The 13,933-nt window shown below is 46.9% G+C and overlaps 1 protein-coding gene across 1 annotated transcript in view; it reads right to left on the bottom strand.

Moving 5' to 3' along the window:
• Lpcat3 (lysophosphatidylcholine acyltransferase 3) overlaps window positions 1–13,933 on the bottom strand; it is a 39,801-nt gene that overhangs the window by 3,783 nt on the left and 22,085 nt on the right. Inside the window, exons 2-5 of the mRNA XM_057761794.1 lie at window positions 2,377–2,484; window positions 1,168–1,274; window positions 343–436; window positions 158–195 (exon numbers count right to left, since the gene is read on the bottom strand). Coding sequence (XP_057617777.1) covers window positions 158–195; window positions 343–436; window positions 1,168–1,274; window positions 2,377–2,484 — 347 coding nt within the window. The remainder of the gene's footprint in view (window positions 1–157; window positions 196–342; window positions 437–1,167; window positions 1,275–2,376; window positions 2,485–13,933) is intronic.

Here is a 13,933-nt window from a genome sequence, read left to right on the forward strand (position 1 = left end):
TGACAAGTCACCCTGCTTGGTCCTTGCCCAGTCGCTATCTGAAAGGTAGCTCACAGGCTAGGGAGTGCGGCAGAGGCAGGCCCAGTCTTTTGGTGACAGTAGCCTTTCCCCTTCCCCCTGGTTAACCCTTAGCCTCTTTGCCAGAGTGCACACTTACGACGTCTTTGCCTCCATCATAGTAGTCAATGCACAGACCTGAGCAGAGAGAGGGGAAGGGGAAAGTAGACATGAGGGTATGGTCTGCGGACAGAGCAGCCGGGACCGACAGGAACTCAGTCTAGTTTATTTTAGCTCAGGGGGGGTGAGGGGGGTAGAGGAGGAAGGCAGGACCCTTCCACTTACCAATGAGTTTCAATGTCAGGACACAGTGTGGCATTGTCCACTTGATATCGTAGTCACCAGTGGCTGTGTAGTAATATCCAGCGAGAAGGTAGGCCTGGGAGAGGGGAAGTCTTTACTCCACCATCACTGTACTGCTCTTCCTTTTTTCTCCTCTCCCTCTTTCTTTGGATGGTCTTTGACCTCCAGCTGACAGTCACATCATAGTGTGGTCTTAGCCTTCCAAGCCTATGCCACCAGGCTTGACCTCTTAATTTTCCCCTTCACTTGAAATCCCCTGTATCCCTTCATTTTCCTCTCTCCTAGTCCCATCAGTTAAACATTAAGAGGGTCTTAGGAGCCAGGCCTGTTGGTGCAGACTGAGGGTCCTGGCACTTGAGAGAGACTGGGGCCAGTGTGAGCTAGAGTTAGAATCTCAGTTACAGAGTGAGACCCACCTCGATAAACAGAAATAAGACGACCCCACAAATGTTTTTCAGACCGCAGTGAGGATGGGCTTGCTTGGGGAGACAGACAGACATGCCTAGCTTCTCCAGCACATTCTAAATTACTTTCCTGCCTTGCCTTTGAGTGACTGCCCTCATGGCCAGCTGGGCTAAACCTGGTGAGAACCAAGGAAGCCCGATGACGGCACAGCCCAGAGGCCAGCAGAGTCATTGCTACGACCTGCTCAGGGCCTGTGACCAGCGACCTGCCCACAGCCGGACTGCTGTGTGGCAGGAGGAGGGATTACAAACTAGATCTCCTGGTCACCATGCTACCACCCCTGCCTTGCCCCTCCCCACGCCTGCTGTCCATGCAACCTGAGCCGCTAGGAGAAAAATTTACCATCTGGAAGCAAAAGGTGGTGAAAATGGCAGTGACGGTGCGGCCCATGAGTCGCAGGATGAGGAACTGGAACACAACACATAGCAGGGAGTGGTAGAAATGGTGGCCTGGGTGCAGGGAAGAGAGCAGCACTTAGGGTCATTCCTCCCGAGATCCCCAACCACACAAAAACAAGACAGTAAGCAGCTGTGGGGGTTGGGGTGCACTTCAGTTGGCAGAGTGCCTGTCTAGCATGCAGGAAGCCCTGGGGTCGACCCCCAGGTGCACTGGACCAGGCATGGTCTTCCATGCCTCCAACTCAGCACTTGGGAAGTAGAGGCGGGAGGATCAAGATCATCTTCTATGTAGTTCAAGGTCAGCCTGAGACTGTTTTGATGCTGTCTCAAAACAAACATTTCTACATCGGTGTGCCATGCTAAGTGTGGAGGTCAAAGGGAACTAGAGGGAGTTTGTGATCTTCCTCCGTATGAGAAGATCATCACCAGCTGAGCCATCTCAGCAGCTCCTAAATAATGGTAAGTATTCTCATTATTATTGATTTTGAGACAGGATCTCACTATGTAGCCCTGATTGGCCGGGAACTCACTATGTAGACCAAACTGGCCCTCTCTGCCTCCTGAGTGCTGGGATTAAAGGGTGTGTGCCACAGTGTGTAACACTAAATTTACTTTTTAACTGGTACATAAAAATGTACATACTTATGTGGTACCCAGTGATGTTTTGACATATGTGGTACTGAGTATGATTTGACCTAGAGGGCCTGGTTCATGAGTTTTCAGAGAAGAATATTAGTGTACCTTATTTTGAATTATTTAATATACTGTTTTTCAGAATGTTTGAAAATATTTATCTTTATTTTTATTTATGTGTGTGTGTTCATGTGTGTGCCTATGTAGTCAGAGGAGGTCACCGGGTCCCCTGGAACTGGAGTTACAAGTGGTTTTGAGCCACCTGACATGAGTGTTGGACTGAACTTGGGTCCTCTAGAAGAGCAAGTGCTCTTCACTGCTGTGACATCTCTCCTGACCCCCAAATATACATGTGTGTGCATTCCTATGGATTCAATCTTCCCTTTGTAAAGATGAAAACCTCCTAAAACCAGGACTTCCTAATTTGTGAATTTCTCTCAAGAGGATTTGTTTTGGTCCGTTCTCCCCGCCCCCTCCAACCCCAGGTCTCTTAGGGCAGTGTCCTGCTCAATCCACTCACCAAAGTTGAAATAAGCAATTGAGAGGCCTGTCAAAGCATGGAAGAGATGAATGAGGTAGCTGTCCTTGTAGAAAAGGTAATGCCGATAAAACAGAGCCAACGGATAGCCTAGGTGGGAGAAAAATAGGAAAAGGGTTACTTGTGCCTGGTGCCAGAGAGGAAAAAACATAGCATTAAGAAAACTATTATTATTATGTTGTGATATATATATGTGAGGACATCTGTGCTGCTGTGTACACTGTCAAACCACAATGTTTGTGGACTCTGCCCTCTCCTTCCACTGTAAGTGAGATTCAGGGATCAAACCCAGGTCTCAGGCTTATTTGACAAGTGCTCTTTACCCACTGAATCATCTCCCTGACCCTCCAAAGAAATACATTATATGGCTGCCAACAGAGAAGACAAAACAGTACTCACACAGATCAATTTCTTCTTCTTCTTTTTTGTGAATATACATTTAGAACCCAGACAGTTTCTCTGTCCTGGAACTCACTCTAGACCTGCCTCTGCTCCCCAAGTGCTGGGATTAAAGGCGTGTGCCACCACCGCCTATCAAACTGCAAGTATTTTTAATTGAGGCAATAGAAAACCAAATCCATTTCCACTACCAACAACTGAGGAAACAGTGCAGTGTCAACACCAATCTCAGCATTCAAGATCTATGGCAGGAGAATCCGAATGTCCGAGGCCACCCCGGGCTACATAGTGAGTACCTGGCAGATGTGGACTACATAGCACATAGCAAGTACCCGGCAGGGGCCTGGGCTCCATAGCAGATTCTGCTTTTTTTTTTTTTTTTTTTAAAAGAAACCTAACAAGGACTAGGTATCTCCCTCAGTTGGTAGAATGCTTGCCTAGTGTGCTGATTTGAATGAAAATGGTCCCCATAAGCTGGGTGGTGGTAGCGCACGCCTTTAATTCCAGCATTTAGAGGCAGAGACAAGTGGATCTCTGAGTTTGAGGCCAGCTTGGTCTACAGAGTGAGTTCCAGGGGAACCAGGGCTACACAGAGAAACCCTGCCTTGAAAAATCAAAAAAGAAAGAAAATGGCCCCATAGGTCATAGTATCTCTTCACAGCAATAAACCCTAAGAGAGAAGTTGGTACCAGGAGTGAAGTATTGCTGGCATAGCCACACCTGCTTTTGTTTGGAGAAACAGTAGACCACTTAGGAGCCTGGACTAGAAAACAACTGGGCACTTTAAGTGAGGCTTAACGGGCCATACTACTAGGAACATGGAAGAAAGTGGTGGTCTCAAGTGTGGGGGGCCTGGCTCCAGAGTTTCCGGAGGAGAACATTAGCATGCGGCCTAGAGACTGTTCTTGTGATACCTTGGCAAAGAATGTGGCTGTTTTCTGCCCTTGTCCAAAAAATCTGCCTGAGGCTAAATTGAAGAGCTATGGATTAAGAGTATTGGCAGAGCCTAGCATTGACTGTCATCTGGTTATCAGTGGCCAGTCTTATGCAGATCTACAATGAGAAGGTGCAATCTTCACAAGGAAAATTACAAACTACAGTTTGAGGAGAAAAGGGGCACCAGTAAGTTTAATGGAGCTAAAGCCTGTGTTCAAGAAAATGAAAAGATTATAAAAAAGCCTGATTATAGACAGAATAAAGGGCAAGACCTCCAAGCTAAGCTTCCAACTTATGAAAGGAACTGAAGAAAAGTTTAGAGCCAGGTGTGGGGGTGCACACCTTTAATCCCAGCACTCTGGAAGCAGGGGCAGGTGGATCTCTGAGTTCAAGGCCAGCCTGGTCTATAGAGTAAGATCCAGAACAAAAGCACAGGCAGAAAGGAAACCACTAAAAACAGAAAGCTGGTGAATATGTACTTGAACAAGGAGGCCATGTTCCAGCCCCAGCAAGCAGCAGAACTTGGCAGTTTCAGCCAAGTGGTTTTGAGTTTAGAGTCAAGGATACAAGAAAGGGGTTATGGAATTTGCCTCCCTGACTAAGGAAAGCAGGTGAGGCCAGGTATGTGTCAGGAGTGTCTCTGAATGGAGACCTAGAGAGGCCATTCTGTGAAGCTGTATTGCCTTGGAGACCCCAAGATGTTAGAGATGCCAGAGCCATGGGATGCCTGCCAAAGAAAGCTGCTAACAGTGAGTGGAAACAGCCCAAGAAGTGTGTTACAGTCAACAATGCAGAACAGAGTTGAGATCTAAAGAGTGTTTTAATACCAGAAATAGAGATGCAGAGTTAGGAGTTGCCCAGCTGGTTTTTGGTATTGCTTTGGCCAGTATTTCCTCACTGTGTTCCCCTTCCTCTCATCACTCAGGAGGCAGAGGCGGGCGGACCTCTGTGAGTGTGAGGTCAGCCTGGTCTATAGAGCAGCTAGGGCTGTTACACAGAGAAACCCTGTCTCGAAAAACAAAACACCAAAATATTTCTCCTTACTGAATAATTATAAAAAAAGAAACAGGGACTGGGTATGATGACACAGGTCTCCAATCCTAGCACTTGGGAGGTTGAGAGGCCAAGAAAAGAGATCTTGAATTTGAGATCAGACTAGCCTATTTAAAGAACCTGCATAAACAAATACAAAAACTCCAAACCAAAGAAGAGAAGATGCTCGGTTATGCTCAGAAATAGTATTTTACACTTGTGGTCTGTCCTCTGAGGACAGCATCCTCAGACTTCTGAGCAGATAAGACATAAATTAATACCAAGCTATCTAGTGGGCTGGACGAACTTTGGGCACCAACTAACGTTATAAAACTTGTTTTGGCACAGTAGAAAAATGTTTTTCCAATTCTGTTCAGGATATGATCCAAGGACTATAAGCAAACTCTTTGTGTGTGTGTGTGGGGGGCTCCTAAAGGGCCATTGAGTTCTACATAGCTTAGGCTGCTCACTTAATCAAAGGCTCAATACATTTGTTACCCTAAACCATAGTGGCTTCGCTGCAGACTCACCCCAACATTCTACCAAGTTGTTGAGCTGACATGCTTGTACTGGCATGTGTGGAGAATAGCCTCCCTCTTGGTGTTTTGGAAGGATACCTTAAGATTCTGTCAGTGTTTTTGAGCTGGTTATAGTATACAATTGCCATGGTTCTTGCTTCTAAAATAAAAAATGTAGGGCTAGGGAGATGGCTGAGCTGGTAAGGGTACTTGGGACCAAGCCCGAGAGGACTTGAGTTTGTTTGCTCTCTGGGGCCTACACAGTGGAAAGTGAGAACCAACTCCTGCAAGTTGTCCTCTGACCTGCGTATGCATACACATGTACACACACACACACATATACACACATACAAACAAAATAAGTAAATGTAATAAAGTACTTAAAATATAAAATGCAGTTAGTTTATCGTTGGCAATATAGTTTGTTTTGAGCTTGTGATAACTAATATTTTAAAGAGTCAATCAAAGAAAATGCTTAATTATCTTTTTTCCTCCCTCTCTCCTTTTCTCTCCCTCTCTCTTCCTTTCTGTGATTTCTGTGACAGGGTTTCTCTGTGTAGCCCTGGCTGTCCTTGAATGTCCTCTGTAGAGCAGACTGGCCTCAAACACAGCAGAGATCTGTCTGTCTGTCTCCCAAGTGCTGGACTAAACGTGTGACAACAGCATCCAGCCTGTTTTTATTTGCAGAGTGAGGGACTGAACCTAGAGCCTCACACACGCTCGGAAAGTCCTCTGCCACTGAGTTATATCTCCAGTCCCTTTCCACATTTCACTGGTTTGAGACAGGGTCTCATGAAGCTGCCCAAGTCGACCCTGAAGTCTCTGCAGCCGCGACAGGTCGTGAACTGGTAAGCCTCAGCCCCCAGAGTAGCTTCATCACCAGTTACTTGTTTTAAGCAAACGGATTACCACACAGTTGTCTGTTTGGTTTGACAGAGGGTCTGTGTAGCTCTGGCCGTCTTGGAACTTGCTAGATAACACTGACCTCAAACTCATAGAGATCCTCCTGTCTCTGCCTCCTGAATATTGGGATTGAAGGTGGTGCCACCATGCCCGGTTGACTTTATATAGTATAGGTTGGCCTGGAACTCATGACCCTTTGTCTCTGTTTCCCAGGTACTAGGGCTTGTATTGTGACAGTAAATGACAAAACCAATTACTAGCTAGATGCAGTTCTTTCTGTCTGTGTGTTCATGAGATACCTTTTCTTAATTTCTTTCAAATAAAAAGTGTGCACATAAGTGGACTGGTACAGTTCACATCTCCTGCAATCCATGCGCCAGCTCTTGTTACTTCCATAAACATCCTGAGGATTACTGGTCTATTCCCTCATTCCATAAATATTTATGCAATGCTTCCTTTATGCCAGACATTCTGTTTATGGAGCTTTAATGGGAAGGGGTGGCACGCGACGCTTTCTGATTGGCAGAGACGGCATGATATGGCATTACTAACTCAAGGGAGAGGGGGACACCTATGACCAGTCAGACGGTTAAGTGAAGAGACAAGATGAAGTTTCATGTGAACAGACATTGTGCATGGAAGGACTTGGGTCAGCAAGGAAGTACTTGTAAGAGCCACAAATCAGAGCTGAGTCTGGTGGTACTGGTCCCAGCACTCAGAGGCTACGGGATGGGGCAGAGTTTGAGGCCAGCCTAGTCTACAGAGAGCAGACACTCGAAATCCCAGCACCTGGGAGACAGAGATAGGAGGATCAGGAGTTCCAGGACACTTGTGGCTGCACAGCAATCGAGGCCAGGCTGTGCTGCCTGAAAGAAAATCCAATACCTTAAGCCTTCTACTTTAAAAACTGTACTTAATTGTATGTGTCGGTGTGCACACACACATATGCATGTGCATGATATACATGGGTATGGGTGCTGTGTTTAGTGGCATTCACTCTCGTCCACTGTTACACAGGTTCTGGGGGCAGAATTCAGACAGGAGGCTGAGTTCAAGAGGTTCTAATTGTCGGAACGCTCATCATTTCTGGATAGAGAGAATTTATCTTTTGAGTACTAAAACCGTTAACCATGTGTGATGCTCCCAATCTAAAGAACACAACACATTACTCTGCTCCCTAGAGTTGAAGAGTTTTTTGTTGCTGTTGTTGTTGCTTTGAGATAGGGTTTCTCTGTTTAACAACCCTTGCTGCCTGGAACTCGCTTATACACCAAGCTGGCCTCAAACTCACAGAGATTCACCTGTCTCTGCCTCCCGAGTGCTGGGATTAATTAAAGGTGTGCGCCACCACTGTTTGGCCTGAGTTGAAGAGAATTTAATATTTTTTCTTTTTTAAAAACAGGGTCACAAGATCTCCTGAGTAAATTGGGAGCATGGGAACCTTGGGGGAGGATTGAAGGTGGGAGGGGAGAGGCAGGCAGGAGAGCAGAGAAAAATGTAGAGCTCAAAAAAAAAAAAAAAAAAGGCAACAAAAATAGGGTCTCATGTATCCTAGGGTGCCTGAATTTGCTCTATAGCTGAGGCTGGCCTTTAATTCCGAATTCTTCTGCCTACACCTCCCGAGCCGGGATTACAGCCTTGCATGCCTGGATCATACTTGGGGCTTTATGCACATAGGTAATTTAGCCTTTCTTTCTTTCCCTTTTTTTTTCTTTTAACTTTTTTGTTTTTTTTCTGTGAAACAGTCCTGGCTATCCTGATAACTTGTTTTTTAGACCAGGCTGGCCTGGAACACACAGAGATCTGCCTGCCTCTGCTTCCTGAATGCTGGGATTAAAGGTGTGCGCCACCACTGCCCAGCAAATTTAGCATTTCTTAATGATACAGGTCACTGCTATTCCAGAGCTGGGTCTTGATGACTCTCTGCCCTCTGGGGTGTGGGAAGCTGCTCAACTACAGAGGACTACACTGTCCTAAACTCTGAGTTCTTGCAGAGTCCTCGCACAGTTTCTCCGTCCTTTCCCTTGCTATTCTGGGATCAATAGTCACTTCTTGAGCTTTCAACGGGCCTGCCAGGAATAGTTCCTCTCCCTATTTCTAACTTCCCACAGGCTTCAGAATGCATAATTTTATGAGACCAAGAAAAGATACACGACAAGAACCATGGTCTTGGGTGTGCTCTTGTAGACGCGGCAGACAGGCCTGGTAGCTCTGGGAAGTGCGGAAGAGCGCAGGCTGTTCAGCCACACAGGTCAAGCGCTGCTGCGGACTCACAAGCTCATAAGAAGTTGAGGAACTGGCAAGAAAATAAAAAGAACCGAGCAAGCGGGGTCGCCGAGAACACTCAGGCTGTGAGAGGGTGAAGCGGTGAGGAGCTGCCAAGGGAGGGAGGATGGACGGTGCTGGATGCGTTGCTGTGACAACCCAGGCCCATGGTGGGTATGTAAACACCAAATCTTGGCTTGGCTGCCTCCCAACTCAGCAGGCTTTGGAGCCTGGGGACTGGGTCATCACTTCAGGGAAGAGCTGTTTTTAGGAAGAATGGTGTCCTACAAATTGTTTCTGAATCCTAATTCTTTGTGAGAACCAATGCTCAATGCAGCGTCAACCATCACAATTGGCTGAAAAATGTCAAAGCACTGCAGCATCTGTTTGCCCAGCAGAGACTTGAAAAGGAGCTGCCAGCAATTCCTAGAGCAGCCGGGCTTCAGCACCACCTTGCTAACATCCTAAAGATGGCCGAGAGTGAACTCAGTTTGACAGCCATTGTCTTTCATTTAATCTCACCCAATGGGTTTTGATGCTGCTGGCCCAGAGGGTTCTGAGCACCCCTGGCAGTACTAAGTCTCTCTCCTTTCTGACTGCTAAGGTCAGCCTTCAGAGGTGAAGCCTGAGGGCCTAATACACGCCCTGAGGTCAAAGAATCTGTTAGAAGAGAAACTCATTCTAAACAGAACAGCACCCAAGGACCCGCTGTGCACTGCATGGCAGGCTTTTCCAGGGCTGCAGCCAGGCGTGGGGACAAAGGGGTCAGCAGGTCTTCAGCACAGTCAGGCTGGGCTCCCTCGTCACAGTTGTCTGTGTGCTTCTGACTGAGTTGTGCTTGGGACTAGGGAAGTCACACTCCATGTTAGTATCTCCTGTGCAACACGTGCAGTTACTTATTAATCTAAAGTTGTGAGGCTTCATTTGAAGAAAACAGAAGTGAACGGTTTTCAATAAAATCTGATACATTTTGTCTTTCATACCTGCAGCAGCCTTTTATGAACTCTGCAGGAATGATATGGCCCCATTTGGTCAGTCAGTAGATCACATGACCCAGGTCAAAGAAAACAAGCTGTTTGTCAAGCGAGAGGAAGAAGACAGCTCAAGTGCTACCTGCTGCTGGGCCAGCTGCTGATAGCCGACAGCCCCCCCACACCCCGGAGAGGGGAGATGGAACCTAGGGCCGCACACATGCTCGTTAAGTGCTGAATCATGCCCCCCCAAGACTGCTTTCCTGGTTCCTAAAACATCCAAGCTTACCTATTTTTGCTATAGTGCCTCAGTGTTCACACAACTTAATATGCTCTTCATGCCAAACCAAGCCAGTATTAACTTTGCCTATTTTAGTCCCACATGCCCTGGCTCCTCCCTGGATATTTTTAGTGCGGTATTTCATACTATCTCAAATGCCATATAACTAGAGCTGGTTTTCTACCTGAAACAACCTTCTCTTACACACACCCGCATTCAAACGCTTGGACTAGTCTCTGACTCTTGGCTTTCTTTGGTTTCCTGTATCTGGTTATCAAATCAAATTCTGTTGATTGCTTTCTAAAGTATCTCTTCATTATTATAACCACTTTCTTTTTTTTAAAAAAAAAGGTGATTTTTTTTTATTTTATATAGTGAATGTTTTGCCTGTATGTACATATGTGTACCATGTACCTGCCTGGTACTTGGGGAGGCCAGATGAGGAGTGTCAGATCCCTGGAATTGGAGTTGCAGACAGTTGTAAGCTTCCATGTGGGTACTGAGAACTGATTTTTTGTTTTTGTTTTTTTCAGACAAGGTTTCTCTCTGTTGCCCTGGCTGTCCTAGAACTCACTCTGTAGACCAGGCTGGCCTTGAACTCAGAGGTTCGCCTGCCTCTGCCACCTAGAAGTTCCTCATAAGTAAAGCAAGTGCCTTACCCACTGAGCCATCATATTGGCCCCAAAGTCTGTGATTTAAGGCCATTTTCCTTTCTTTATGATTTGTTTATTTAATGTGCATCAGTGTTTTGCCTACATGTATCCCCTGGAACTGGACAGCTGTGAGCTGCATGTGGGTGCTGGGACTTGAACCCTGGTCTTCTGGAAGAACAGCCAGTACTCTTAATACCTAGCCTCTTAAGGGCTGTTTCCTAGACTACATTTCTAACTAATATCCTATGCCCCCACCCCCTGCCATGTTTTTTGCTTTAGTTAAAGCAGATCTGTCTGTTTTTATCCAAAGATGTTCTTGGTCTTTTGTGGCCATACACTGGCCCTGCCATTTCCTGTGTGTGGAACAGCTTTTCTAAGAACCTCTACAAAGCAAAATCCTGACCATTCTTCAAAACTCAGTTAAGTGTCTCCTTCAGACTGTAGGGAACTCATGTCTTAATGTATCATGGACTCATGACTTAACTGCCTGGCACACAGAACTGAGACTTTCCTCTGGCACGTCACTACACAATGCCGCACACCATGCCTTACATCGTAGTTTATGTCTTTGGAGATCTGACAACGTGCTCTCCTCTGTACTTTATATAGATAAAATTGTTTGAAGATTTCTTTCACGTATGTGAGTGTTTTGCCTGAATGTATGTATGTGCACCATGTGTCCCTCATGCCCACAGAGTTCAGAAGAGGGTACAGGAGCCCCAGGAACTGGAGTTAGGGATGGCAGAGCAGTAAGTACACTGACGTGCCGAGCCAACTCCCCACCCCCACATACTTCACATTTTGTGTGTTTGGTCAACAGTTTCTGACCCTCACATGCTGTACCAGCTTCCTTATACACACTGGGGGTGCAAACAGAACTAGATGTGCACTAACTACATAATGTGACCTTGACATAGGTTCCAGGGATGAAGCTCAGATTGTCAGGGTTGAACAGCAAATGCTTTTACCTTCAGAGTTACTACCCAGCTCCTTTCTGTCAATTATAATATCCCTTCCCTCTTCCTTGGTACTGGAGTTTGACCCTGGGGCCTCACAGATGCTAGGCAAGCGTTCTATCGTGGCTCTTATCATTATTGTGTTGAGTGTGCAGGCGTGCACTCGTGTGCCCTAGTGCTCGTGCAGAGGGAAGGGTCAATTTGGTGCTATCAGTTCTCTCCTTTCACCTTTACAAAGGTTTCAAGGATTGGACGCAGGTTGTGTGCCAAGTGCTTTTACCCCTTAGCCATCTAGCGCCCAGCAGCCCTGTTTTATTTTTGAGATACAGTCCACTGTGCTGCCCAGGCTGGCCTTGGCTTAGGATCCCGTTGCTTCCGTCTCTCAAGTTTCTGGGGTTGCAGCTCTGTGTCACGCTTCATCTAAGAGCATGCTGCTTACTAAATTAAGGCACTGCATTGGTAGAGGAGCTGATACTAGAGTGGCAGATCAACCTGAATCCTTGTCCTGCTGCTTCCTGTCACTTGGAGCTGTGTGGAGCCAGTCTTTGTGAGGCGCTATGTCATTAGTGAAATGAGCATCTGCTGCATCTGTCACCTCGGCCTGAACAGTGACGTGTCCAGTGAGCTCAGCCAGCTAGACAGTCCAATCCCATCCGTGTATTGTTTACCATCAGATGTCTTCTCTAACTTAGAGCCCTCTCTCTTGATTTCACATTTGGTGCCTGCTTGTCTCTGCCCAGGGAATAGCTTGGACTCACCAGGTGCAAGCTGAGCTGCTGCATAGCAGAACCTGCCCCTCTTGGGGCCTTGGCTATATAGTCTTAGCTGGCCCCAAACCTCAGAGACCACCTGCCTCTCCTCCCATTTGCTGGGATTAAAAGGCGTGCACCACCATGCTTGGCTCCTTCGCATTTCAGACTGCAGCTCACTCTTCTGTTTACTCAGAACAAATACCCTGTCATCATCTTTAGCATCCTTCCCTTCTATTCACAACCAGCACGTTCTGTAGGCCCTACCTTTAAAGTCAATCAAGACTCTGCCTACTTCTTTTCCCCTCTTCTGCTTCCCCTGGCCAAGTCACCATTATAATTACAGTCGCCTCCTGACCGGTCTCCCTGTGCTCTTGACTCCTTATGTTATTGCAGCACCCAGACGATTCAGCTCTGAGTCAGCTAGTAAAATCTTCTCCTTGAAACCCTCTGAAGGCCAATCTCGGAGCAAAGGCTCTTGTCCAACCAGAACATGCAGCATCCAGTCATCTTCTCTGCCCTTTTTCTCTGACTCATCTCTTCCCCTGCTTGTCACCCATCTGCCCTCTTCCTGGAATGTCCCAATGGGGTCAGCCTTAGAGTCTTCACATTAAGAGTTCCTGGCATAGGATGATCTTTCCATAAGATTCTTCAGGATTTCAAATTTTGGTAAAAGTCACCTCAACAATGTCCTACCCAACACTGTATGCACTCTCCGTCCGTGTAGCCATTCCAGCAACACACACTAGTCTTCCAGTGCTCTGTCTAATTTGCCCCTTGGCACTCACTGCTGTTAGCATCCTGTATACTTAATTTATCAGTCTCTAAAGGCAGAGATTGCTGCCTAGTTGTTCCTTACTGTACAGCACCTAGTCTCAGTACCTATTGCCGATATCATTAAGCAGCCATCACATGGCTAGCACTGCATTAAAGAGGAATACGGCAGATTGTCAGAAACACCTTTTCTTTTCCTTTCCTTCTCTTCCTTTTTTTTTTCAAAGTGACATGGTTTATCTCTTGTAGCCCTGGTGGTCCCGGAACTTGCTCTGTAGATGAGGCTGGCCTCAAACTCACAGAGATCCTCCTGCCTCTGCCTACTGAGTGCTGGGATTAAAGGCGTGCGCCACCATCGCCCTGCACTTTTCACTCTTAAAGAGCTTGCAGCTTGCTCTTTAGAGATGAAAGAAAATCAGATGTGTTCTATGGCAAGTGCTAATGGTATGGAAGTCAGTTCCGTAGGGTTTAGAGAAGACATCAATCATAGCTAGAGTAGGGGTGAATAAGGCACGCCCAGGGAGGAAGAGCTAAAAAACAAGGAAATCGGGGGGTGCATTGCACATGCACACAGATGCCCCAACATAAAGATAAATCCCCAAAAGACCGTGTTGGAGTGCAAGAGCAGTGCGGCACAAGGCTAGAGCAGGACCTCGGGGCAGAGCCAGCGCCCCCGGGAGCCACCCGCCGCCCTTTCATGTTTACATTCCTCCTGCTTTGTGCAAAGAACTCCAGAGTCACTCCTAAAAGTCACAACCAAGCACAGGGAGCGGCTGGCTGGCCACTGCACCAAGATGTGGTTGAACCCCGCCCAGGCCATGAGTGGAGCTGGGCTTCCTGGGGCCTGGACACTAGTGTGAAGCTGTCCCTAGTGCTTCTCTGGGTGCTCATGTTCAGCTGGTTTCTTCACCTTCAGACTCCTGCAGCTCCCTGCCTGACTTAGCGCCCCAGCCTCTGTTTGCAGAGGGGTCTCTGCAGCCAGTTTAAATAAACCAGACAATCTACATGAAAAAAAAAATCCAGTTTAGAGTCTTTGTGTGGTGTGTGTGCTTGTGTGGTTTAGAGTGTTTGTGTGGTGGTGTGCACACCTGTGTGCTCCTGTG

Source organism: Chionomys nivalis, chromosome 1, assembly GCF_950005125.1.
Source record: "Chionomys nivalis chromosome 1, mChiNiv1.1, whole genome shotgun sequence".
Classification (NCBI taxonomy): domain Eukaryota; kingdom Metazoa; phylum Chordata; class Mammalia; order Rodentia; family Cricetidae; genus Chionomys; species Chionomys nivalis.